This window comes from Medicago sativa, chromosome 7 (assembly GCF_051527215.1).
Source record: "Medicago sativa cultivar Bolivia chromosome 7, Bolivia_mono, whole genome shotgun sequence".
Classification (NCBI taxonomy): Eukaryota; Viridiplantae; Streptophyta; class Magnoliopsida; order Fabales; family Fabaceae; genus Medicago; species Medicago sativa.
The window spans coordinates 15,049,406-15,076,971 of NC_140755.1; the positions used below are offsets into that span (position 1 = coordinate 15,049,406).

Consider the following 27,566-nt stretch of genomic DNA (forward strand, 5'->3'; position numbering starts at 1 on the left):
TGTATAACTAATCAAAGTGTACTTATCATATCACATACATCACATTACATATACATCATCAAATATACATCTCATCATATTTGTTCAGCAACAAGAATATTAACAATTACAACAATAACAACTAGTTAAACTAGCGAAAAGGCAGACATTCACGTGTTTGTCTTTCCGTTCTTTTTATTGCGTTAAAGTTTTAAAATTATGAACGGTGTTTTTTTATTAAATTTTGATTAAAATTATAAATATCATTGTTTGTTACTTTCAAATTATAACAAACCAAACTAAACATGTTTATCTATTTCAATGACACCAACAATATAACAAAAAAGATAATATAATAAATTCTTTGTTATGAATAATATTAATATGATGTGGACGTCCATTACCCTAAGGTTTTCTATGTTCCTTAACTCCTATGAGTGAATGCTTATATTCATTGTTATTGACATTTAGTCTTATGACTCTTCATATACTTGTAACTTGCCACATTTGTGTCCTATAAATAGATGAGAGAACCTTTAGGAACACTGGAACCTTTGGAAATTTAGGAACTCAAATTTAAGTTTATGTTTCAATTACCCATGAGGGAGTAAGACCCCACACGTAAGGATCATCGTGTGACCAGCAGGTGCAACTTGAAAAACTGATTAGGTTATCACGTCCCGACGAACTCATCACTTAGATAGTCTACTTAGAATAACTGAATTTTACTTGACTGTTAATTAATTCCAACAAATAAACAGAGGGGATTCAAAGAATTCTAACCGCCGCTATCATTCTGCAATCAAATAAGTAACTTTTCTATGTCGCAAACAAATAAAATTGCAAAACTCTAAACCATTATATCTTTATTTATTTTATTGTTCCCAAATAAGTAACGCAAATTGTTTAGACGAAACGACAATCTCTGTGAATACGATGCGATACTCTACTTATCACTTTATTACTTGATAAACGATTTGATACTCTTGCCTAATCCGACCATAAACACTTATGGATTGGAACCCACTCTTATCTCATACCTAAATTGAAGATTTTTCCCAACGAAATAAAATCATATTTAATGTGTCTCCTCTTTGCCAATTGTTGTATCTAATAACCCGCAAGGCAATAAAACAAATGCAACAACCAAATGAAAAATATATTATTAACAATTCGTTGTAAAATCTAACCTGCTAAAAATATTACCAAACAAAGTTTTGATTCATGAAGTGCAAATTCAAATGCCAAATCTTGGAAGAACTAAAATGTATCTATCATTTGTCATTTTATGGACCAATGAGGATGATACATTTCATTTTCCAAACGTATTCCCAATTGAGGTGCAACAAGGTGTCTACAAACGACTTCATGTTAATTCCAGATTTCAGCTTGCAGATTTTTTTACTATGTCATTGCCTACTAAAAGTTTTCACTCATTCATTTCCATGCTCAACATGTTAAATATCTACCATGTTCAGCTTTAGGGAAGGTGTTAAGCATAACAAAATAAGTGAATAAGAGTTTACTTGCAGACCAAGTAATTGGTTTTTAGCTTAATTCTAGCTAATCAACCATAGGATTGTTAATTATCATGGTGAGCACAACATAGCCTAGAATAGCCTAGTAGAGTTAGTTATGCAGACTCACCGATCTTATTTAGAGTTAGTTAGATTGACTACTAATAGTTTGTTAGATTGACATGCTATAAATAGCATTTTCTATCATTTTCTCACCATTGACTCGATAACAAAATTTGATTCTCAGTTAGTTTTTGTCGATTTCATCTTCAAAGATTCTAGAACGATGTTCATCTTCACTTGTGTGTTTGGTCTTGATCTTGAAATCTTCCATTTGACATCACCTACATCTTGTCAACAACGTGTTTTTACTCCATTGATGTAACTTTTGACAGTCACTACCAAAACTCTTAATCTTCTCTTTGACACTATATCATAAATGTTTGTCAAATTAAAATTAAAATCGTTGTAACAGGAACATTTGGAAAATATATATTTCCTTTTTCTTTTCTTTGTTATTCCAAGAATTGTATTCAACCTCAACGACGTCACCCATTGTTGGTTTTTCATTTGGTTCTATATTCAAACGTATTTTCATGATATCCATATACACTGCCTAAGATTTTGGTGCAATCATTCTATTAAGAATGGGATCCATAATCTCAGCATCTAGGAACTTCTCGAAAAAGCTAACTTCATTAATTATATCCTTTTCTAAGAACTCAATTTTGTCCATGAACACTTTCATCTTATCCAAGATCGTATACTTGTCGTTTGTGCATGCTACATCAAGTAGAACCGTACCAAAAGAGTAAACATCACATTTATTTGTGAAAGTATTTGTTCGGACACACTCTGGCGCCGTGTAACAATGGCCAGTTGTACCTGTCAACAAAAGCATTCTATCTAACTTAACTTCTGAAATAATCAACAAAACTTGCATATGCCATTTTATTTCTTCAGAATTTTATTTTCATAATTGGTTCTCGAGAAGGAAAATTTCAGAAACTAGTCTTTTAAGAAGGAGAAACCCAGGGCATTTAGGGATTATCATGACCAACTTTATCATTTTCATTGAAATAAACTTAAGTGCCACATTAAAAAGGTTAATAAAGAGCGGTTCCTTAAACATTATAAACTGAATTTGTAAGGATGAATTAGAACTAATATAAATGTATACTCTATGCACCAAGTCAACCCTATAGTACTAGGCGTGAGGTATATTAAGAAACACTCAAATTCTACATTAGAAAACGATAAAACATATAGAAATATAAATTGTGTGCTTTTCATCCTAGTAAGGGAGGGGTAACCCTGGCGCAACTGGTAAAGTTGTTGTCATGTGACTGAAAGGCCACGGGTTCAAGTCATGGAAACAACCTCTTGTGTAAAACAGGGTAAGGTGCGTACAATACACCAAATGGTGGGAACCCTTCTCGGACCCTGCATATGCGGGAGCTCTAGTGCATCGGGTTGCCCTTTAATCCTAGTAAGGATACACAACAACAATTTCAACAAGAATTGCATGACTAATTTGAGTCTTTACCCTAAAAATAGAAGAAAGTGAATCAAAAATAATGTTAAGGAGTTGATTATTGGTGTCAAGTATAGTCGGTGTTGCCTTTGATTTAAAATGATTCTCTTGTAAGGAAATTCCAAGTTGCGCTAGTTTTGGTACCATTTTGTTATCTAAAAGAATGGTTTGAGGCTTTATATCACAATGAAGAATTGTGCACTTTGCTCCGGTGTGAAGATAGTGTATACATTTTCTTTTTCTATCCTTTTTTCATTCCAAGAATTGTATTTAGAAGCACAACATGCATAAAATTTATTCTCAGCCCGAATGGCAACTTACCATAGTTAATTATGTCGAACTGGTGCTTGGAAAAAGGTAAAATCACCATTACTTTTTCCCCAATCTGCTTCCTCTTGCAGTGCTAGAGCATGCTCAAGTTCAACCTCAACCTCATCCATCGTCGGCCTTTCATTTGGTTCTATATTCAAGCATCTTTTCATGATATCCATGAACACTTCCAAACATTGCGGCGCTATCAATCTCATGAGAATGGGATCAATAATCTCATCAGGAGGGAACCTCTCCAAAAAGTTAGCTGGATTAGATGACTTTTCTAACATGACCATCTTATCAAAGATAGTATTCTTGTAATTTGTGCCGGCTACTTCAAGCAGAACCATACCAAAGGAGTAAACATCACATTTATCTGTGAATGTATTGGTTCGGACACACTCTGGCGCCATGTATCCATGGCCAGTCGATCCTATCAACAAAAGCATTTTGTGTAACTTAACTTCAGAAATTATCGACAAAACTTGCATATACCATTTTATTTATTCAATAACTTTCTTTCATAATTAGTGCTTGAGAATGAAAATATTAGAACACATTGCTCTTTTAAGAAGAAGAAAATTTGGGCATTTAGGGACTATCATGTCTAAGCTTTATCGTTTTCAATGCACCAAAAGAAGGTATATTAAGAAAAACTCAAATTCTACATAAACAAAAGGAAAAAACTTTAAAATAATAATAATAAAAAATGTGATGTTTTTCATCCTACTAATGATGCACACAACAGTTTCAACCAGAATTATATACCTAACTTCAATGCTTCCTCTAAAAATAAAAGAAAATAAATTACCAATAATGTTGTGGAGTTCATCGGTGTCGAGTTTAATCATTGTTGGCTTTGATTTAGAACGCTTCTCTTGCAAGGAAATTCCAAGTTGCGCGAGGTTTGGTACCATTTGGTTATTTAAAAGAATGGCTCGAGGCTTTATATCACAGTGAAATATTGTGCGCTTTGCTCCGGTGTGAAGATAGTGTAGTCCTTTTGCAGCTCCAATGCATATTTGAAGCCTTTTCTTCCATGAGAGTGATTCTAAATCCCTTGAACGTAAGTGATCATAGAGAGAACCATTGAACATGTACTCATACACTATAATTTTCTCATCTTTTTCGTCACAAAATCCTATTAAGGATGTCAAATTTGGGTGATGAAGTTGGCTTTGGAGTTCAATTACCTTCTTGAACATCCAATTGCCCAATCTAAGTGTCATCCTCTCCAATGCTACTGGATACTCATTTTCACCATTATGTTTTAGATAACCTTTGTACACTATACTGTATAGTGATTGTCCAAGTTTTCGAGTTTCATCAAAGTTATTGGTCGATTTCTTAAGATCTTCAAGAGAAAATTGATGGCATATTTCTTTTATAAATGTTGGATATTGCTTCCTGGATGAACTTTTATGATTTGAGTATTTTACAAGCATATTTCCCATGATATTTCTGTTTGATAGCCAATGATCAAGGTTCGCATTCAGAGGTACATAAAAACCAATCCTACATTTCATCATGAAACATGAATGCCTTTTAGGGAAGGAGGGGTGGTTGTAAATGCATCATATAATTAAACTAAAATAAGTAAAACAAAAGGAAGAAAAAAAGTGGGAAAATTTTGAATATCAAACCATTTTCTAATTAGTCAGTGGTAAATGAATCTACTTTGATTTGAGATACTTTGGATTTCTCAAAGGAAATGAAATATATATTTCATTTAAGAGAGGAGAGATAGACATAAATTTAAAATAATTATAATATTTTAAATGATAAAAAAGTTTAGTAAATCAATATTTCCTTTGCATCTATCTTAAATGAAGTCATTACATTTCTTTTGGAAAAAAAACAAAGGCTCTCAACTTGGATAACTTACAAGTAATTTCTGGTTTTTTCAAAGGTAATGCAGAGCTAAACAATCTCGACCAGCTAAACATATTTTTATTACCAGTAACCGAGATAAAAAAAACTCTCCGAGGTAGAGAGGAGACAGCGAGTAATATGGAGCACAGAGTCCGCGAGAGGGATAGTGCTACTATCCAAGTAGCTCGCTTGGTTGAGATGATCAGATAAAGGATTAAATGAGTTAAGAAGTTAACGATCTAGGATTGAATCTTAACAAAAGAGAAAATGTTAATCTAACAATTAATACACTAGTATTTGTCATTCAAAACAAAAAATCAAGAACGCCTTAAACCAAGTACCTGAAATTTATAAACGTTTCATGAGCTATCCATCCAACAGAAAGAATCTACTTGTAAGCAATGTAAAGAAGATTGTATTATTTGGTAGAAACATTGCAATATGCGTGGACGGAATTTAAGACAACGGTCTATTTTACAAAAAAAAAAAAAAAAGAAAGACAAAATAGATTAAATTTGACCTGCAAGATCAATCCTCAAGCGCTATCGTCCATGATAAGCAAAAGGAATCAGCTAATACTTTGTTGAAGGAAGGAATCTTGGAAGCTTATCGTTTATAGAAAATGTTGTGATGACTTGAGACTTGAAAGAATTTAATTTATTAAACTTCCTTATGGTCCTTCGAATTTCTACGTTGACTTGATGAAACTTGCTTATTCATGGTTGTTCGAGCAAAATGGAGGAAGACAAAAACGAGGAAGCTTCAATTCTCTATTTAGTTTCATCTATTTGTCCACTCTTTCAGAAATTTAGATCACACGTGTTAGATTATGTTAAGTAATTAATTAAACCAATGTAATGGCTTGTATGTCATTTTATTTTAATTTGGTTCAAGCCTTATTGTGACTTAGTCCCACAAGGCTTGTGTTATTTATTGGTGTGCGTAACTTTGTATACGTGCTAGTTTAACACATATTTGTTTGGATTAATATATCTAATTATATTGATTTTTTTTATAAAAAATAATAATAATTAAATTGATCCAATTTATATAAAGTTTATGTTAAAGATATAGTTGTTTTAAACACTTTGAAGATTTTATTTTAATCATAAAAAAATTTCTTTAATAAAAAGAAAATGTTGTTGGCACTAGAAATCATTTTAAAATATTATATTTATATCAAATGAAGCAACTAAAACTCGAGACTATTATTATTTCAAAAGTGTTTTTTACTCTACAATTAAATATGATAAAATTTATTAAAATTTATTAATGTTTTAATCACCGAATACAATAGATTTTACATAAAATATGCATGCTATAAAATTTTATTAAAAATAAATAAAATATGATTGAATTGTTATGTGATCATATATTATAGCACTTTTTTATAAAAAATAAAAAAAAAAAAAAAAAAAAAAAAAAAAAATTAAATATATGTTACAATATAGATTTAGCCTTTCAACTGCCTCAATCTACTTCCAAGTTGAACCTTAAGAATGGGACCTTCATTTCATTGGAGTGGTATAGACTATAGACAAATCAAATCGAAGTAGAAAACTGAAGCTTCTTCGTTTTTGACTTGTCCATTTTGATCTAAAAAGCATGTGTACGAAAGTTTCATTTCAACAATTAGTTTCTTTCACGTCTCGAGTCAATCATATATTTTTTACGGAAATGGAAGCAAGGCTTGAACCTTTAATCTACATCTGTTCTAACTTGAACTCAAATTCAAAATTATACAAAAATGTTCCATATCCTATATTTAAAATTTTTCTTTATCAAAAAATTTAAGAAACCGAAAATATTGCCATTTTCTAAATTTCGTGGAGAAAATAAAGTAGTTTAGGGACATTCCTCATCTGCAGAAAAATAACTTCCAACCAACATATATCAGTTTTGCCATTGTCGTCCTTGACCTTGTGTGTTTCGTCTTGATCTTGAACTCGTCCATCTGACACAACCTTCATCTTGTCGACGCTCACATATAGACAACATGTTTTTACTTCATTGATCCAGCTTTTGATAGTCACTACTGGAACTCTTAATCTTCACTTTGACACTATACAATAGATGCTTGTCGAATCAAAATTGAAATTCTCGTCGTAACAGGAATGTAATGTAGGGAGAGTATACATTTTCTTTTTCTTTCCTTTATTCATTCCAAGAATTGTATTTAGAAGCAAGCCAAAAAGGAAGCACAACATCCATAAAATTTATTCTCAGCCCAAATGGGAGCTTACCGTGGTTAATTAGGTAGAACTGGTGCTTGAAAAAAGGTGAAAACCACCATTACGTTTCCCACAATCTGCTTCCTCCTGCAGTGCCAAAGCATGCTCAAGTTCAACCTCGACCTCACCCATAGCTGGTCTTTCATTTGGTTCTATATTCAAGCATCTTTTCATAATATCCATGAACACTACCAAACATTGCGGCACAATCAATCTCATGAGAGTGGGATCAATAATCTCATCAGCTCGGAACCTCTTGAAAAAATTAGCTGGATTAAATGACTTATCAAAAAACCAATCTGTGCATGCTACTTGAAGTAGAACCATACCAAAGGAGTAAACGTCAGATTTATCTGCGAAAGTATTGGTTAGGACATACTTTGGTGCCATGTAATGTAACCTAATGTTATAAAGAGAATAAAGACCCAATTTGTTCCATCGCAATTTGTTTGCTGCCCAATTCAGTCCCTGATGAAAAAAATAATACCCTAGTCTCTAGCATTTTTATACTGGGACAAATTAGCCCCTATGTTATATTGACCCATTATAGCACGGGGTCTAATTTGTCTCTGTATGAAATGTCAGGGACTAATATGGTACGATGTTTTGTCACGGAATGAATTGGGCCGCAAACAAATTGTGAGAGACCAAAATAAGTCTTCATTCTGATAAAAATATGAGTGAAGGCCAAAATGAATTCCTGACAAAGTTGCATGACAATGATTGAATATAACATTTTAGTTCTTAAAAAATTTTACTTCATAACTAGTAAAGAAAATATTAGAACATGCCTCTAAAGAATGACAAAACCAGGACATTTAGGGACTAACATGTCAAAGTTTTATCACTGTTATTGAAAAAACCCAAATCCTACAATAAAAAGAGACTTGAAAGTAGTTTATAAAAGTTGCGCCAAGAACTAGAACCAATTTGAAAACATAGTCCGCACACCAACTCCAATAGTACTGAGTGTGAGGAAGTGTATTGAGTAAAACTCAAATATTTTTTTTTAAGAAAAAGGGCTAATGCAATTCAAAGACATCATTTGTGAAATATGAAATCCCAATTACGTTGACACTTCAGGCACTACCAGACTCAAATCATATCCTATATTATAAAGAGATTGGAGTTAAAATAGAGTTAATAAAAAGTAAAACACGACCCATACTAAAAACACAACAATTTCAACCAGAAGTCTACAACTAATTTAAGTTTTTACTCTAAAAATAAAAGAAATTGACTCACCATTAAGCTTGTTGACTTCAATTGGTTTTGGCTTTGAGTTAGAAAGCTTCCCTTGTAAGGAAAATCCAAGATGCGACAGTTTTGGTACCATATTCTTATCTAAAAGAATGGTTTCAGGCTTTATATCACAGTGAAATATTGCACGTTTTGCTCCAGTGTGAAGGTAGTGTAGTCCTTTTGCAGCTCCAATGCATATTTCAAGCCTTTTCTTCCATGACAAGGATTCCATATCCCTCGAAAGTAAGTGATCATAGAGAGAGCCATTGGACATGTACTCATACACAAGAATTTTCTCGTACTTGTGGTCACAGAATCCTATAAAAGACGTCAAATTCGGGTGATGAAGCTGGCAGTTGAGTTCAATTTCCTTCTTGAACTTCCATTCATTATATATATGTATCATCCGTTTCACTGCTATTGGATAATCAGATTCACCATTATTATGTTTGAGATAACCTTTGTAAGCTATACTGAATTCTGTTAACCCTATTCTTCGATGTTCGTCAAAGTTATTGGTAGCTTTCTTAAGATCGTCCAGAGAAAATGGATGGCATAGCTCTTCTATAACTGTTGGATATTGTTTCTTGGAAGAACTTTTAAGCTTTGAATATTTTACAAGCATATTTCCCACGTTAGAGTTCTGTTTCATGGCCAACGATAATAAAGGTCAGATTCAGATGTACTTAACAACCAAGCCTACATATTTTATGTAATGTATTACAAGCCAAATATTTTTTGGTTCACAGATACGGGGGATCGGAAAAACTATGAGGTAGTGAACGGGGACACAGACTAATGTAGCAAATAGGGACGGTGCAGAAGAAAACTCTCCTGCCTCGTCCTGTTGAAACATACAACTACACTGAAATTGGGCATCAAAGTGTTGGTGGCAATAAACAAAAGCAAAAACCAGACACCAAAATTGTTGTGGAATTAACATATGGTTCATATGTTAAGTGAATTATGTTGTAGTTCCAAAGTAAATAACAGAATTTCTATATAGTATTTTCACATTTATGTTTTATTTTCTTGTTTTAACGTCTTAAGTATATGAACTATACCAGTAAATTGTTGTATGATTTTTAATCCAGTGGTTTCTCTTAATGATTTCTGTTAGATTTTTCTTAAAATTATGGTATTCTCTCATTCTCTGTGTTTTGCTCTGATCATTACAGGGACCTTGGAGTGTGCTCCTCTCTAGATCTCATGTTCGAATCTGCCAGAGTTGTGAAGCACAAACTCAGACACGGACAGGTTGACACGGATAATTATTTGAGAAAATTACACAATTCAATATAATCATATGTGTCAGTGTCGTGTCGATGTCGGACACGATACGTATCTGACACTAGGACCCATCTAATCCAAGGAGTATATGTGCTTCATAGTTCAGGAGCTAACAATTCTTGTGTTGGACTAGTACACACAAGACTTCGTTATGTCTTCAATTAGGCCCTGCACTAGTGGACGGTGGGATTGGTCCCTCAGATTAGTCGGTCCTAAGGTCCGATACCGAGTTTCAAAACAAAAACAAAAAAACTGAGGAAAATCACAGGCAAGAGAGAAGTAATGGTTTCTAGCTTTTATTGAATTCTGCTCTGGTTTTAGGCTTTTTTTATTGTTTGATTCATAGCATATTGATTTTGTTTGTGTTTCGAAAAGGCAAAGTAGGTTAATGCTTAATTATACATCTGATGTACTATCTAATCTATTGTTGCATTATGTGACAGACCACTAGATTAGTTTATACAAACTTTCAGCAAAAAGGAAGGACTTGAAAAGCTTTAACATGTCAACCTTATCCAACAAAATACCTAGGTTCTTGATGCTACTGCCAATTTTGATAGTGATAATCATATCAAACTGTTTTCTTTTCAGGTTATAATTTACAAGACATTGAAACAACAGTTAAGGTTCTCTCTTCTGACACAAGAAGTTTTTAGTCTATGAAGCACGGACACTGACACGCCGACACATAATAATTTCATAAAATCACATAATTCAGTGGAATCATATGTGTTGTGTCGCTGTCATACACCGATGCATGTCCGTGCTTCATATGTCTCATCCCTCTTCCTCCCAAGATAATGGTGTCGGGTAATCCGGAGTTTAGCCGAAAGCTAAATAGAGTCAGACTAATGATTCTTTCAACCAGAACCAGAATTTTTTGCCTCATTTTTATATCATCATACTTAACTAGAATTTATAAATCTTCAGCATTAATTACAAGCGCTAATAAAAAATGAAAATTTACCTGGATCAATAAATCCTGAAGTGCTTATCTTCATTTATCAGCAGCTCCATACTTAGTTCAACCAATGAAGCTAGAAAGCCTTGAATGAAATAAAACTTCCTTATTCATTTATGCATCTTCGAGCAAAAAATGGAAGAAGAAAGCAAAAACGAACAATCTTTAGCTTTCTACTTTGACTTCATTTCTGTGTATAATTATTCTTCCATTCTTCAACGCAGTGGTCCTATTTCTTAAGGAGGGGGAGAAAAATTCTTACATGAACAGTTAGCTAACAACTCATTCTCAGCCACATCCAATCATCTATTTACAGCTAATAAAATAAAATTAAAATTAAAAATAAATCATTAAATAACGGGAAAAAATTAAATCGTATTTTTTTGTCAAATAATTTGATGACTAATCATTCATCTCTTACCGTAAATAAATGAGAGATGTGAAGTTTAAACATCATCTTTTACGTATACAATGTAATATCTTTATCAATCGAGTTAAATTCGTGAAAATGAATTTTGGTCTTATTCATTTATCATATTTTCTCATATTATTATGATATAAGTTATACTGCACTTTCACGTAAAACTTATTAAATAGTTATTATCTCAGGTATGATGTTAATCACAAATTACAATTATTGGTGAAATTTTTCGTTTTAGGAATATTTATCCAAAATTTTTATGTCTCAATGACAAACATTTTTCAATTTTTTTATGTATTGGGGACAAATATTTACCCCTTGTTTCTTATAAATCAATGTCAAACATATCTTGTGGTATTTTTTTTGTTGGTCAAGTAGTCTAGTGGCTAGATTCACACACATTATGTGTGGAGAAGTAGGAATCTGGGGTTCGAACCTTGGCCTCTGCACAATTTATTATTTACCCCTTGTTTCTTATAAATCAATGTCAAACATATCTTGTGTGTGTATTTTTTTTTTGTTGGTCAAGTAGTCTAGTGGTTAGATTCACACACATTATGTGTGGAAAAATGGAGAACCTGGGGTTCGAACCCCAACCCCTGCACAAATTATTCCTGGTAGCTACCAACTGAGCTACACTTACGGGACTCTTCTGTGTGTTTTTATCATCGACAAAAAAAAAACCGCCTTTTTCTGTATTTATCAGTGACAAATATTTAATAGTATGGGAGAATCAAAGAATAAGGAAAAATAAAGAAGAGGTATTGGAGAAAATAAGGAAGAGAGAGTGGTAGAGAATAGAAAATTTGAATTTTAAGATAAAAATTACGATTGGAATTGAAAGGAGGATTAGATTCTTCAGGTGACAATTGTGGCATTAGCTTTGAGTTTTAATCTCTCTCATTTTGTTTACAAAGGTAATTGATGTATTATTTCACGTAGTTTTGAGATAGAGTTTTCCTCTTATTTTATTTTCACCAATTGGTTTTGAAATTTGTTGGGTCACCAGTATAACTGATTGTAATACTAATTGATTAAACAATCTCATATACTCCTTTAACTCAGTTTTTCTGTAAAAGAATTGATAATTTGACCTTCAACAAAATGTTTTGAATTGAGTCATGTATCTATTAAATAATTTTTAATTGGATCTCTAAATTTAGAGACCAAACTACAAATTATTTAAAAATTTAGAGATCTCTCATGAAAAACAAAGACCTAATTAAAAATTACCCACAAAGTTTAGGGATCCAATTACACATTTTTAGTTCAGAAGCCTATTATTTCAAGGAAGTTCAGAAACCTATTTAAAATATACAAATAGTACAACCCCTAAAAATATATATCTCCAAATAGTACAATGACCAATAAAATATCATAAATAAGTTCAACAAAGGGTCGATGCAAACAAACACAGACCAGAAATGGAGGTATTCATCATAAAAGTTCACAGTTTAAAATTCAATCTTCTGAAGCGCATTGAAACGATGATGACACCTGCTGCCATACTGCAAAAGAAGTGAGGAGATTTGTAAAAATGAATTACAGTGTAAGCAAACTTCTAACAAAATAAGTTTATTTTCATTATACATGACATAAGATTTCAAATGTTTAGAGAATATCACTTATTATCAACAATATTGACAACATGTATTTCCTATTTCGCATTTGCTTGGTTAGAAAATAGTAACAATATGTGAGAAACGCAAGGGGGACACAGACAAAATCATAGGCATAAGAAAGATACGGAGCAGACTCTGAATGTAACATTTGTATGGATTAAAAGATGGTCAAATGAATTGTACACATTGTCTTATTTATAGCGTTAAGCTCAAATTCTACAAACTGGCTTGTAGGTTGTAAGCCGAGGGATTTCTGCCTCTTTGGAACGTGACTCAAGTTCCCCACTAGCGTTAGGTTTTGATACCATATCTTATCTATAGTGGGACTCTCAACACAGGCTAATCATATATAACCAGGCAGGTATTTTATCATGTCAAATTGCATACCTAATTGAAAAATCAATGCACAAAAGAAAGCAGAACATAATAAAATAAAGAAAATGTACGGGAAGAAAGAAGAATTTTGAGAAATTCACCTATATTGTACCTGGTATTTGATAATTTCAATTGCATGCTTAGTTGAAAAATACAATGGATGGAACATGTTGTACTTTGTGATAATCCTCTCCATCAATTCCAAGTTTAGTCTTGAATGATTTAGGCATCCATCTTATCTCCAACTCCCTTAGACCAGCAACAAATGTTAATCCATCAGGAACACTCTTTAACTTGTTGCAATCAGATATGCTCAATCTACAAAGATGAGGCATGGCTTGATTCTCGACCGCCCACTCTTCTAAATTAGAAAAGCCACGGATAGCTAGAACTTCAAGTTTAGGAAAACCATTTATTGAGCATACCATTTTCTTTCCAACAAACATTTCCCATCCACTTAGGTACTTCAAATTAGGAAGCTTCTCTAATGTTACCATTGGATCTTCCACAAGTTTACAACCCCACAAAGTTAACTTTGAAAACTGTGGAGGAAATAATTGAGCTTCTGGAAGCCTTTCCATTCTTCCCTCTACATGCAGTTTGTGAAGTGAAGGACAGCCCAACACCAATTTTTCAACATCTACCACTTGTTCAGGGAATGAAAGCAAGTTGGTTTTTAAGGACAATGATTCCAAGCATTTCAACTTTGCATTACAGACACTAAAACTTTCAGCAAAATTTTGAAAATACCTTGGATCATTCAATACCAACTTTCGGAGCTTTTCCAGTTTTAACAAATCTTTTACGTCACATTTACTGGATGGAAAATTTACTAGTGTCTGTAAATTGATCAAATTTTCAAGTTGTAGAATGCCACAAACATCTCCACACCAATTAGGAAGATATAAATGTCTCAACTGCTTTAACTTCCATAATATGTTTGGAATTTCCACAGTTGAATCCCAACTTACTTTAGTAATAGTTTGCAAATTAAGGCTCTGCATATTTTCCAATTTGCCTAATGAAGATGGAAGAATTTGTATACAAGTTCTTTTCAAACTAAAAAATTTCAACCAAAACAAATTTCCAACTTCTTTAGGCAACAATTGTCCCTTTGGTCCCTTAAAACCTTCAAGATCAAGAACTCTAAGTAATTTAAAGTCCTCAAAAACAGTTCTAAGTAGTTTCCAACCTTGAACTCTGCATTTCTTACCATTGAAATGTACAAGAGATCTGAGATGTTCATTCACTTGCTTATTAAGCGGAATCAATTTATCAACGTGTGGATCCAAATCAAAGAAAAAAGCAAGCCTACGAACTCCACCAGTGTTTCTTGCATCTAATAATAGATTAGATGATGATGCATCATTAATGCTATTATTGTTTGGTAGTGATCTATTAATAACACAGAGAAAATTTTCCTTCATAGCCTTTGACAAACACATATCACGCATTAAATCATGGAGTCGACAAGTTTTAATCTTTCCAGTAGACCCCATTTGACCAACTTGAACCATACAACGACTAATTAAGCTACCTAGGTAACGCTCGGCAACATCCTCCACTCTTTCATCCCTTTCAATCTCATATCGAGATGAAACAAAACCTTCTGCAATCCACAATTGAATTAATTTATTTTTTGGTATCTCAAAGTCTTCAGGAAATTGACTTAAATAGAGAAAACAAGTTTTCAATTGATAAGGCAAGTCATGATAACTTAAGTCTAATACCCCAGCTAATCTTGATTCCCTTTCAAGTACCTCTCCTTTTATTAGGTATGAGGTTATATGTTTATGGATCATTTCCCATTCATTGATTGTTTCTTTTGTAGCCAAAATCCCTCCAAGTACAATGATAGCCAAAGGCAGCCCAGCACATTTTGCAACCATATCTCTGCCTAATCTTTCAAACTCATTGCAAATTGTGAATTCTGCAAAAGGTATAAGCTAGTATTCAACTTAATTGAGAAAATAGTACTAGAAATAAAAATGCATGAATGATTACTAGATGTACATGCAAACAATAGACATAAAGTTTTGACATATTGTCTTGTTTCCGTACAAGTTTTTCGAAATCATAAACTCAATTTTTAATCTTTGCAATAATTTCCACCCACCAAATAATTTAATATAGTTTAAATATGTAATTTGTCTCTCTCTCTCTTTTTTTATTTTTTTTTTGAGCAAGTGTGATTTGTCTCTCTAAATGTATCACTTTTTGGTTATAGTCTCTTCAATTTTTTTTGTTTGGTTTTGGTCCTTACAATATTTTTTATTTTGCTTTTGGTCCTTGTTCTTTTGTTTTAGTTTGCGCAAAATTGGTTTATATTGGAATTTATCCTTATGATACGTAGAATAATTGATTTTCGTCCCTCCAATATTAATGACGTAAAGACCAAAATCACATATTCTACATATTGCAGGGACAAATTCCAATATAAATTAATTTTGCAAGGCATGTAACAAAAGAACATGGACCAAAAGCAAAATAAAAAAATTTGAAAGGACCAAAACTAAACTATAACAGTTACAGAGACTAAAACCAAAATGTAATATATTTGCGGATACCAAATACATATTAAAACCTTCAATATATTTAAATCTTGTCTACTCTCATATAGACTCCATTTCATCTTGTAAATTAATGTCAATTCTTCAATAACATACATTTTAAAAATCTGTCATAATTTAACTTCATATCCTATTACAAATACAAATTAAAGTCAATTCTTCAACAACTTAAATTTTCAAATAGGCAAATTTTACCGGCTCGTGAGAATCCCTTCTTAACTAAGCAAAAGATCAAGTTAATAAGGTAAGATCCTTCCATTTCTCAAAAGAAATGAAGATGTTTGTTACTATAGTTTCGGAGTGAATAAAGGTCATAAATTCACATTTTCCAACATTGTCGAGGATAATTAGATATTTATACACCAAAATTATCGTAATGGACAACTCTATTTCTTTTAAGAACTGGAGAGAATCTTTACTATATTAACATAGCATGTAATAAATACATGTGCTAGTCTATACCCCGATTTAAGCTCATTATTTTCGGTGTTTCTGGAAAAAAAATTGTTTTCATAGAACCCCGCGTCTAATTATTTTGCAGATAAAGAAAGCAATAAAGCAGATCAATGTCACGTCAAAACTTTGAATGCCAGAAGGAAATGCAATTACAATGAATATGCTTAAGAAACTAATCCATATTTTATTTTTCTGAAATTTTGGATTTATCGACATCTATTGAATAGACAAATAATATGAGAGGAGAAATCTACAACTTGTCTCAACCCAACTTAGTGAAAGGAAGATTATGTATTTCCTCTTATATTAATTAAATTAGTTAAACTAATTACTCATGTTTCTAATTCTCAAATCAATCAATGATTCTACTGTGAACAGCTTTTGCTACACAAACATCAATTTCTACAACTATTTTTTGTTCAGAAAAGAAAAATATATTCTCAAGATACAAGTATATACCTGGATCATCTATTGCTGAAAACGCTTTCTTTTGAAACACTGCCCAACTATCTTCTGCATTTAAGAACCCTGGTTCATGAAGCAAGCCTTTGGGATCTACATGTGATGAAATGGCTTTATTGCGTGATGTAAAAACTATCTTGCTCTTTGTATTTTTTGATGGAAAGGCTGGACTTAAAATATCCCAAGTCTCATTGCTCCAGATGTCATCCAAGACGATCAAACACATTTTCTCTTGTTGAACTTTGTACAACTTTTTTGCCAATTCATTATCTCTCATGTTCCTAATCTCATCCCTCTCCTCTTTGGAAGAGGAAGTAGTAAGCTGAAGTAAAATTCCCTCCCAAACCTCTCTTCTATTGCATTTTTGAGATATATAAGCCCAAGCAAAACCCTCAAAGTGTCGCCTAATGGAACTATAATGATAAACATTTTTAGCAAGTGTTGTTTTACCTAGACCGCCCATTCCACAAATATAAACCATTTGACAATGTTGGTCTTGATTTAGTAGCCATTCCACTACTTTCTTTATGTTCCCATCCAAGCCTACAGTTAACTCATCAGCTACATGAGAATAAGACCATCTCAATTGTCTCTGTGTCTCAAACACAAAATTTGATTGTTCATTGTCTCTTGTTGCAATCAAACCATACGTTTGTAAACTTCTAGTAAGCCCGACTATTTGAGAATTGATAGATAAAATCTTGTTTCCAACTTTATGATCATGCCTTAGTTTGGAGAAAGGAGTCATTACTCTTGAAAATGAATTTTTTATGGCATAAGTTTCAATCACATCCTCAGCATCATAAGCTAATTTTCTGATCTCCGATATCCAATTCTTTATAGCCTCACCACATTCATCCTGCTTTCTCTCGGCATCCCTTAAGAAGCATTGCATCCTCTTTAGTTCAATTTGCAAGTCTTTGATTTGGCCACTTACCCCACTTAACAAACTGGCTTCTTCAATTAAGAGGTCAGCAAGCCTTTCAATTGTAAATGACACAATTGACTCAACCATCATCATTATTTATCCTGCAGAAAATTTCTAATAATGTAAGCATTATATCTTACATAGACAGTGTGTAGCTCATATGATTGTTTACATAATCTTACATAGACCAACCCATCCAAATTGATACTGGGGAGAATCAAACCTGAAACCTTGAGGAGGAACACACTCCAAGATCCCAAACCAACACCACTAGATCAACCCAAATAGGTTTCATAAAAATCTCTTATCATTGGTTGAAGTTAGTTACAACCAAGGTTATCAAAATCGGGACTTTACTTCAAGTCGAAAGGGAGTAGCAAAATCGGGACTCGTAAAATCGCAATCAAAATCGAAGGATTTTACTCAAGGACTTTTGTAGAATCGATATAGGATAGCAAAGTCGGGACTCGTAAAATCGCAATCAAAATTGAGGATTCTACCAAAACAAAAATAATGTTAAATATATGTTATATATTGCATATAGTCATAAATGACTAAAGTTCAAAGTCCACAAAATACATATACATAAATGTGAGGGGAAGTGAAAGAATGAAAAAAAAATTGCCTTTTGGGTATTTATAGAACGGGTCATGGATTCAAATCAGGTCAATTTACGAACCGGGTCAAAAATTGACCCTTATCGGAAAAATGAACAAAATCCTTCAAAATCCTGCGATTTTGAATGGATTTCACGATTTTGTGCGATTTTGTGCGACTTTGATAGGATTTTGCCTGTTTTGGGACTTTGCTATGGATTTGAGTCGTTGAAGCTACGCAAAGTCGCAAAAACCAGGATTTTGGGACTTAAGTCACCTTTTTGATAACAATGGTTACAACTAAAAACAAGTATGTAAAATTGAATATAATGTCTCTTAATTTACACCAACTTTATCTATGAACTAAAATAATTAATAAAACATATGTATACATTTGTGTTTATTCTAAATATGTTCCAGAAACCATAAAACTGAAGATAGCAGCGTTGACTATGGAAAACATATCAAAGATTAATGTATTTGTTTGTAATACTAAATTACTAGAGAATAAGGCAAAATATTAAAGAATATATATCACCTTGAATTTGTTTTCTTCTTCTTCGTCGGGGTAAGAAAAACTATCACCTTGAATAGTGAGTTGAGCTTAGCGGCGATTGTGGTATGGTATTCTAGTGGTATATAAGAACACGGGACACTACCCTTATCCTTTGTTTGTGGTATGCAAGCGCGTTTTGTGTGCTGTGCGTGTGGGACCAGCGCGTTTTGTGTGCTGTAGGAGATTTCTTTTTTCTGATGTTACCAAAATAAATTCCAATTCTGACCCCCTTTCATTTTTTTTGGTAGTGAGTGACCCCTTTCATATTTATATATCAAAATAACCCACTTTTTTTTTTCATTATTGTCGTTTACGTGTGGCGGTACTGAACTTATATTATTTTTTTTTTTTGTTTTCTCACTTGACCTCTATAAATACATGATAGGTCAAACCGCAAGTGCACGGTCTATCGAAGTAGTAGCAAAAGAGAGTATCGATTCGCTAGGGAGTTGTTCAATTTAACTAACTTTAAGGGAATGATTAGAGGAGAAGAAAGATTATAAAATAGGAGGTTCAGTTGGTTGGAAGTAAATAACAATAATAAAAAGAGCCTTGGGATTATTGGTTCATCGTAATGACGAATCCTTCACAAACAAACCCTTAAACTTATAACCTTACGTTGGTCCTAATTTCTAAAGACAAGTTTCTCTTTAGCCTATCACATCTCCTTTCGGTCTCAGTGAATGTGTTCCTCCAACAACCACACCTATTTTCATGGGTGATTGCCTTTGGAATCCTTGAAGCTCGAAACTTTATATGTCTCAAGGTTTGTTAGACTATTTTCATGTTTCGCAATCCTTGTCTAGATTCACTTGTTCGAATATCAAAACTCCACTTTCGTTTTATGAATTGATATTTGGAATAATGGATTAACAATTATCAAACCCTCCACTTTCACTTCCACAATTTGATAATGATTAATTCATGTTAAAACGGTGAATCTAGATTAGAAATTAGGGTTACATAAGATTAAGGTTTAAGGCTTGGTTTGATCCGGATTACGTCATTAGACTTATCCAACAATCCCAAGACAAAGAAGTCTACTCGCTCATGCTCATCGTAGACATGGGGAAGAAGAGAGAAAGCATAAAGTAAATAACAAGAAAGTAAATAAAATAAAAGATGAACTTTATTAAGAAAACAATTGTCACTATTGAATTCCAAGAAATAAAGATGAATATTTGTGATGGGAGGCTACTCTATTTATAGCTTACAATCGACTTAAAATCTAAGCAATTACAAGGGCTTTTCGGTAAAACTAAAACAGAGTAGCTTGGGCCCGAAGAAAAAGCAGCAAAAGGAGCTTCTGGGGGGGGCACGGCAGTGCCACATGTTGGCACGAGCCGTGCCAAGCTTCTGACTTGGGGGAATATATTTTTGTTCCCGAATCTTTCGTATTTTCGCTCCGAATCAGTTCTAGACTCCTTTCTTTTGCTCCAAGACTCCTTCCATCCAATATTCATTCCTGAAATATAAAAATAGGCAATTGAAGTAAAATAGCTCAAAATGGAAACAATATTAAAATAAAATAAAACCAAATCTAAATAAAACGAAACTGAATAATATATAAAAATAGACTAAATATTGACTCATCAATACACCATACTATTCATCCAAATTTACAATCATTTTTTCATATACTTCTTTTGTATCGTGTCTGCTTCTGCCTCAGATTCTATTTCTTCTCCTTCTTATCCTTCCTCTCCTCCTTTAAGATTGGCCACTCTTAAATTTGATCAATGATACAACCATTTGAAATGTCAGTAACTCCATGTATGACTTTAGTGGAGTTGAAGAATGAGCTCAATCATATTTTTGGTCTAGCTAATGAGTCTTTAAGAAAAGTCAGTAAAATTTATTATGGAGAGTCGTTTATCTCGTTAGCATCCCATAAACATTTTGATTACTATTACTAATATAAACTTCTCAAGAATGATGTTGATGTTCAAGAGATGTTTTCGTACGAAGAAAATGCAGAAGGTCCATTTAATCTGGACGTTAAGTCACAATAGTCAATACGTGAAGAATCAATTGTTTTAATGTTGCTTGGTTGTATGTTTGTTTAAGTTAATGTAATTTTGTTTGAGTAGTGTTTGAATGTTTAATTAAATTTTAAATGAAACAACATTTCGTGTTTGTTTTGTCTCATCTATTATATTGTTTAATTAACATAATAAAAATCAAAATTAAAATCATAATGCTGGTTACTTTTTTTAAACGACGAAATTTTATTGAAGGTAAAAAACAAGTCATAAATACTTATAAAAACTTGGTTGAACACATAATACATAACGATATTAACCACTGATTATTAATGGTCAGACAATTTCTCCTAATATGACCGGGATTTCGTCACAACCCAGACAATCTCGATGTCGGTGTCCTTTCTCGTCCATTTTAGTCTTAATGCGAGTACTATTGGGTCGACCTTTCTTTAGTTTTCGCATGTCTGGATTATGGCAAAGCTCAGGACCGTCGTATGGGGGCCGATAACTCTTGTTGTGGACTACTTTGAATGATGTATTGTAGATGGCGTAAACACTATCGTTTTTTAACACATCTGAAACAAGGGTTATGTAGTCATTGTGAAATGAATAAGGGTTATGTAGTCATTGTCTCCTTCATCACATTCAACCATTACGGAATAACATTATAAGTTTCCTCCTAATTCTTGTAAATAGATTCAATTGCCGCATTCTTTGTCAGCCACGCCTTTCTATATGTTGTTATGTAGTTAAACTTTTCTCGTATGTGCGCAATGATCAACTTTGGCTTTGTTGAGACATCTGCATGCACCAGGGTTTTGATGTTATCACTTATAAGTTTGTAGTTGAGCTTGTGAAGATCTTGTGTCATTGAAGAGGATGTGCAGTTGTATGGACCAATCATCATCCCAATCTTCCAGTTGCCACTCCTTTTTTTTAGAACGTTCTCAACTTAAATCGACATGTCTCGTGGGTACATTGAATGACATATCTTCCTGGATCAGAGTGTATAACATTGTAATCTAGCGATCTTCGGATGTGGAAAGACTTGATGGCATGCAAACAATCTTCTTTGCTGTGAAATGTCATTCCTTCTGCAATAACTCCATCAACAGGAAAAGAATCGTATTATAGTGACTGTCGGTGGGTACAACATCAAATGCAGCAACGTCAAGGTTACGCATATTGCAAAGGTTGTGGTTGTGTTCCAGACAAAATGTTTCCTCAAATGTTTTCATCTTTGTTGTTGTGTTCATGTTCGTCTTCTTCGTCTCCCTCATGTTGAAGTTATTTGTCTTCGTCACTTTCACTACTAGCTTCTTCTTCTTCGATTTCATTTGGGATGACTTCAAATTGATGAAGGAAAAGCTCTGTCATCCAGATTTGTGTTTGTGGTTGCGTTTGTGGTGGTGCTTGTGAAGACGATGGTTCATATTCACACTTTGTTTGTAAGAATGGTTGTGTGTATGACAAGGGTTGTGATGAAGATTGTTCATATTCATACTGTGTTTGTGAGAACGGTTGGGTGTACAGTAAATGTTGTGTTGAAGATGGTTCATATTCATACTATGTTCGTGAAAAATGTAGGGTATATAGTAAATGTTGTGATGAAAATGGTTCCTATTCATACCATGGTTTTTGATTGTGTTGTGGTATTTGATGAGGTTGTGGTGTTTGACGAGGTTGTGGAATCTTCTGATTTTCAATTGTAACTGATTACTTAATGGCACCGATTAACTCAAATATTTTATGATTGGCAAACATATATGCAATGTAATCGTTATCACATATTTATGCGTTATTATACTGAATATGACTTGCAGCAAAGCTTTGTGGTGCTCGATATATAATTTTAGATACCACATGAGAATCACTTAAGTGTAACGTTTGCCCTATTATTTTTTTGCAAGTGATCAAATGTGCTTTTGACACTAAAGTGATCAAATGTGATTTCTTGAAACTTTTCCATTGTAATGAACAATGAAAAATACATTCTCTGGTGTGGGTGCCATTGTTGTTTTATCTGGTTTGTGTGTTTTGAAAATATTTGCATGTGAAGAGTACGGTTTTATAGTTGAATGGTTGTGTTACATTTGAACCTTCTTTGCCACGTGTAAGGTACGGAGTGGCCGGTTCATTACCTCCACTTCAGATGGTGGTACTGAAGTTGCAACAAGCACACACTACGGTAGCCATGCCGTAATATATACAGGCGCGTCGCATATTCACTTCAGGTTACACAGGGACGTGTGTGAGGATTTAATTGTCTAGGCAGTCTTGCAAGCACGTGAACAGTAGCCAATACCGACATTTCATATGGCAGTAATGGAAGGCATGAAAAATAATTCCAAAAATTATACTTTGCATGTGCATATTGAAAAGATAACACTACACCACTTATGTAACACCCCATTTTCCCAACATAAAAATTTCATATTAAATCAGAGTATTTAAATCATAAATGGAATGTCACATACTACTTTTAAGTCATAAAATAGATATTAATAAATATCCTTCCAGGTTCAACATCATAAAAGTATGGAAATACGCAGCGGAAATAGTTCAACATGAACAAAGTCTTGGCACGCAGGCCTTATCAGAAAATCTCATAATTTGATTCAATACTTATTCGTAAAAAGTTCATAAAGACACGTAAGGAATAGATAAGAAAGCAAGCCCCATCCCGTTACGTATCAGAGCACCTAGACACAAGTGAGGAGTCCTCTCACGAACACTTCTAATCTTTATTACCTGCACATTACCCACGGTCGAGGCAACATATACGCAGAAGGGGTGAGATTTCACAGTCAATAAATTAAACATATAATTCATCAAAATGCATTTAACAACATAAATCATCATTTACATATAAAACATTTATCATTTAGCATTATATCGAATCATATTTAATTATCATTATCAAATATCATCATTAGTTCGTAAACAATTATCATCTCTAATTCATAAGCAAAAATCAACATTAAATCATAATCAAGTATCATCATATATTTTACAACTTAAGACATCATAAACATCAGCATTAATAATCATTTAGTATCATATTATTATCATCATCAATCATAAACAGACATCATCATCAAAATATCACCATCAAATCATAATCAAACATCATCATCAAGGCATCATCGTCAGACATCATCGTTAAATCATCATTAAATATAAGTTATGACGACTCTACAATGCAACTACAACTTCAACAACAACTTAGACAACTTCAACAACAACTTGGACAACTTCAACAACAACTTAGACAACTTCATAATGCATGTGGTACCACCAGGGCATTAAGCCCCCTTCGCTAAGGTCACATTTGGACCTGTCGGGCATTAAGCCCCCATCGCTAACGTCATAAAGGACCTGTCAGGGATTAAGCCCCCATCGCTGACTATGCAACATCACAACTCTAAACGCAACTTGGACAACAACGTCAACATCTTATACAACTCCATTAAAATGGACAACTTCTTAAATCATGACAACTTAGACCGACTCATGCAACTTCAAGACATTAACAGTCAACAGCAGTAAACAGCAGTAAGGTATATCATATAATGGTGCTTGAATGCATTAACATCATTTAAGGAATGAATTACATCAACTTAATTATCACAAAACATCATAATATTACTTATGCAACATTACTAATAATCTCAGTCATCTAATCAGGCTTCTGGACATTCTGGAAATATCCTAACAACTCTCACTCTTACCCCTAAAATCAACTCACAACTACACGTGCGAAAGAATCGCATGGAACAACAATTTGGGCAAATAACAGTCTAGCTCGCAATGGCGAGTAACTTGGCTCGCAGTGGCGAGCTCAATGATCTTGCTCGCAATGGCGTGCGATTCTGGTCGCAGTTGCGAGCTCAGGGTCTTGCTCGCATTGGCGAGCGGTCTGGGTTAGCTCGCAGTTGCGAGTGCTCCAGCTCGCAGTTGCGAGCGATGACAGTTCAGGCTCGGGCAGAAACCTTAAAACTTCAACTTTTCATATCTCTTCATGATTCTAACACCAAAACAGCATCTAATTAACACCCTAATGTATATCTGAGGTCTATACACTAGTTTTGTATCAATCTAACATCTTTTCATGGTTTAATCATCAAATCGGTCATATAACCCTAATCTCAATTCTCACCAAAACATAACATAATCATGTCAAATTCAATTCTCAGAATCATACCCTTAATAATATTGAAAGTTAGTCCCACCCTTACCTGGTTATAGATGAAAATCGACAGCCTCCTCTTGTTCTTCTCTCTTTCTGACTTTTTCTGCCTTTTCTCCAAAAACGTACGTTCTGCCTAGCCAACTTTTCTCAACCTAAACTCCTTCTATTTATAACCTCACTTCTAATTTCTCTTTACACCTCGAAAATGCTCTTTTCACATCACAGCCCAAATTCTAATATTTTTATTTTATTTCTCAAATCTTATTTTATCAAATAATAAAATAAGTCTCAACACCTCATAACATCTCTAAAAATCATAACAACGCATATATCACATAATTTTCAGATAAATCATATATCTCACATAAACTCACGTAAACCTCATAAATCACTTAAATTCATAAATCATATAGGAATATAAATATATTATAAACTTCATTGAATTAATTAGATAATTAAGACGGGCGTTACAACTCTCCCCAACTTATAGAATTTTCGTCCTCGAAAATTTACCTCAAGCAAACAACTCTGGATAAGACTCCATCATCTTACTCTCTAGTTCCCACGTCAAGCTTCCACCAGTTACTCCACTCCAAACAACTCTCACTAGCGGTATCTCCTTGCCCCTCAACGTCTTCACCTTGCGATCATCAATCCTCAAAGGTAAAGTCTCCACCTTGCTCAAGTACACATACTCTCAACAAATCTTCGAGTGACTGAATCGTTCTTTCCGACTGACCATCTGTTTGGGGATGATAAGCCGAACTCAATCTCAACTTAGAGCCTAAAGCCTCTTGCAAAATCTTCCAAAATCTCGAAGTAAATCTTGGATCTCTATTTGACACAATGCTTGAAGGAACACCATGCAACTTCACAATATCTCGAATATAAATTTCTACTAACTGAGCTACAGGAAAACTAATATTGATCGGAATGAAGTGTGCCGACTTCGTCAATCTATCAACAATCACCCAAATATCGTCGTTCCCTTTAGGAGTATTCGGCAAACACGTCACAAAATCCATGGATATACTATCCCATTTCCATTCTTGTACATCTAACAGTGTCATCAACCCAGCAGGTTTCTGATGTTCGACCTTCGACTTCTGACAAATCAAACAAGAGTACACAAATTGTGCTACATCACGTTTCAATCCAGACCACCAAAACAACTTCTTCAAGTCATGATACATCTTTGTAGCTCCCGGATGAATACTTAAGCTACTCCTATGACTCTCTTCAAGAATCATCTTCTTTATCTTATTATTGTCTGGAATACAAATCCTACCCCGAAACCTCGACACACCTTGATCATCGACCTTAAAGTCATTATCTTCAGTTTGATTACTAGCAACCAACAAGTCTACAAACTTAACATCAACCTTCTGCGCATCCCTAATACTCTTCAGGAAATCATTATCAATTTTCAGCATTCCTAGCTTAACACTCCGAGACGACATTTCACAAACTAAGCTCAAATCTCTAAAATGTTCAAGAAATTCAAACTCTTTAACCATCATAGCGGACATATGTAAAGTCTTCCTACTTAAGGCATCTGCAACAACATTAGCTTTACCCGGATGATAATTCAAGCTAAAGTCATAATCTTTCAACAATTCGAGCCACCTTCGCTGTCTCATATTCAATTCTTTCTGATCGAACAAATACTTCAAGCTCTTGTGATCACTAATCACCTCAAATCTCAAACCATACAAGTAATGTCTCCAAATCTTAAGCACAAATACGACTGTAGCTAATTCAAGGTCATGAGTAAGATAGTTTCGTTCATGAGTTCTTAACTATCTTGATGCATAAGCAACCACTTTACCATCTTGCATAAGCACACCGCCTAAGCCCAATTTGGACGCATCACAATACACCACAAAAAGGTTCATCAGGTTTTGGTAAAATCAAAACTGGAGCCGTCGTCAAACGCTTCTTCAATTCATTAAAACTGTTCTCACAATGAACATCCCACACAAAGGTTTTACCTTTACACGTTAACTGCGTTAACGGAAGTGCTAACTTAGAAAATTCTTCAATAAATCTTCGATAGTAACCTGCCAAACCCAAAAAGCTTCTAATCTCTGTAACCGACTTAGGAGTCTCCCATTGTGATACTGCTTCAACTTTAGACGGATCGACCGCAATACCACTACCAGAAATAACATGGCCAAGAAAACTTACTTCATTCAACCAAAATTCACACTTAGACAATTTAGCATACAACTTCTTTTCTTTCAACACTTGCAAGGCAATCTTCAAATGCTCAGCATGTTCTCCTTCCGTCTTAGAGTAAATCAAAATATCATCGATGAACACAACCACGAAGCGATCCAAAAATGCATGAAAAATGTGATTCATATACTCCATAAACACGCCAGGCGCATTACTAACACCAAAAGGCATCACCTTGTATTCATAATGTCCATATCGCGTCCTAAAAGCCGTCTTCTGCATATCTT

General features: G+C 33.7%; 3 protein-coding genes across 6 annotated transcripts; all 3 read right to left on the reverse strand.

The window, feature by feature from the left end:
* Positions 1-2,131: 2,131 nt before the first annotated feature.
* On the reverse strand, positions 2,132-4,883 carry LOC146904511 (receptor-like protein kinase ANXUR2). 2 transcript variants are annotated; one of them, XM_085727956.1, is made up of 3 exons: positions 4,154-4,883; positions 3,352-3,775; positions 2,132-2,381 (listed from the first exon to the last, which is right to left on the reverse strand). In XM_085727956.1, exons 1-2 carry the CDS (start codon positions 4,869-4,871, stop codon positions 3,357-3,359), a joined length of 1,137 nt encoding a protein of 378 aa, XP_085584082.1. In that variant the 5' UTR covers positions 4,872-4,883; the 3' UTR covers positions 2,132-2,381; positions 3,352-3,356. The 2 variants fall into 2 exon arrangements, with proteins under 2 accessions (XP_085584082.1, XP_085584083.1); XM_085727957.1 differs by lacking the exon at positions 2,132-2,381 and having other exon boundaries at positions 2,553-3,775; positions 4,154-4,860.
* Positions 4,884-6,850: 1,967 nt separating this feature from the next.
* LOC146904512 (receptor-like protein kinase ANXUR2) lies at positions 6,851-11,253 on the reverse strand. Of its 2 annotated transcripts, none has more exons than XM_085727964.1 (3): positions 10,945-11,253; positions 8,691-9,330; positions 6,851-7,798 (listed from the first exon to the last, which is right to left on the reverse strand). In XM_085727964.1, exons 2-3 carry the CDS (start codon positions 9,310-9,312, stop codon positions 7,467-7,469), a joined length of 954 nt encoding a protein of 317 aa, XP_085584090.1. In that variant the 5' UTR covers positions 9,313-9,330; positions 10,945-11,253; the 3' UTR covers positions 6,851-7,466. The 2 variants fall into 2 exon arrangements, with proteins under 2 accessions (XP_085584090.1, XP_085584089.1); XM_085727963.1 differs by having other exon boundaries at positions 8,691-9,386; positions 10,945-11,237.
* A 1,310-nt stretch (positions 11,254-12,563) lies between these two features.
* LOC146904513 (putative disease resistance protein At1g50180) lies at positions 12,564-18,980 on the reverse strand. Of its 2 annotated transcripts, none has more exons than XM_085727954.1 (4): positions 18,907-18,980; positions 16,842-17,873; positions 13,469-15,286; positions 12,564-12,867 (listed from the first exon to the last, which is right to left on the reverse strand). In XM_085727954.1, the coding sequence occupies exons 2-3, from the start codon at positions 17,863-17,865 to the stop codon at positions 13,497-13,499; spliced, it is 2,814 nt and encodes a 937-aa protein (XP_085584080.1). In that variant the 5' UTR covers positions 17,866-17,873; positions 18,907-18,980; the 3' UTR covers positions 12,564-12,867; positions 13,469-13,496. The 2 variants fall into 2 exon arrangements, with proteins under 2 accessions (XP_085584080.1, XP_085584081.1); XM_085727955.1 differs by having other exon boundaries at positions 13,458-15,286.
* Positions 18,981-27,566: the final 8,586 nt, after the last annotated feature.

Bases quoted from the DNA above. Each gene is read 5' to 3' on its own strand.
- LOC146904511 (XM_085727956.1), bottom strand. From the start codon at position 4,871: ATGATGAAATGTAGGATTGGTTTTTATGTACCTCTGAATGCGAACCTT. The intron at 3,776-4,153 runs GTAATTTATTTT...TTTTGTTGATAG, and splicing joins TGAACTCCACAACATTATTG to GATCGACTGGCCATGGATAC.
- LOC146904512 (XM_085727963.1), bottom strand. From the start codon at position 9,339: ATGAAACAGAACTCTAACGTGGGAAATATGCTTGTAAAATATTCAAAG. The intron at 7,799-8,690 runs GTGAGTCAATTT...ATACTTTCGCAG, and splicing joins TGAAGTCAACAAGCTTAATG to ATAAATCTGACGTTTACTCC.
- LOC146904513 (XM_085727954.1), bottom strand. From the start codon at position 17,865: ATGATGATGGTTGAGTCAATTGTGTCATTTACAATTGAAAGGCTTGCT. The intron at 15,287-16,841 runs GTATATACTTGT...TACCTTTTGCAG, and splicing joins TTCAGCAATAGATGATCCAG to AATTCACAATTTGCAATGAG.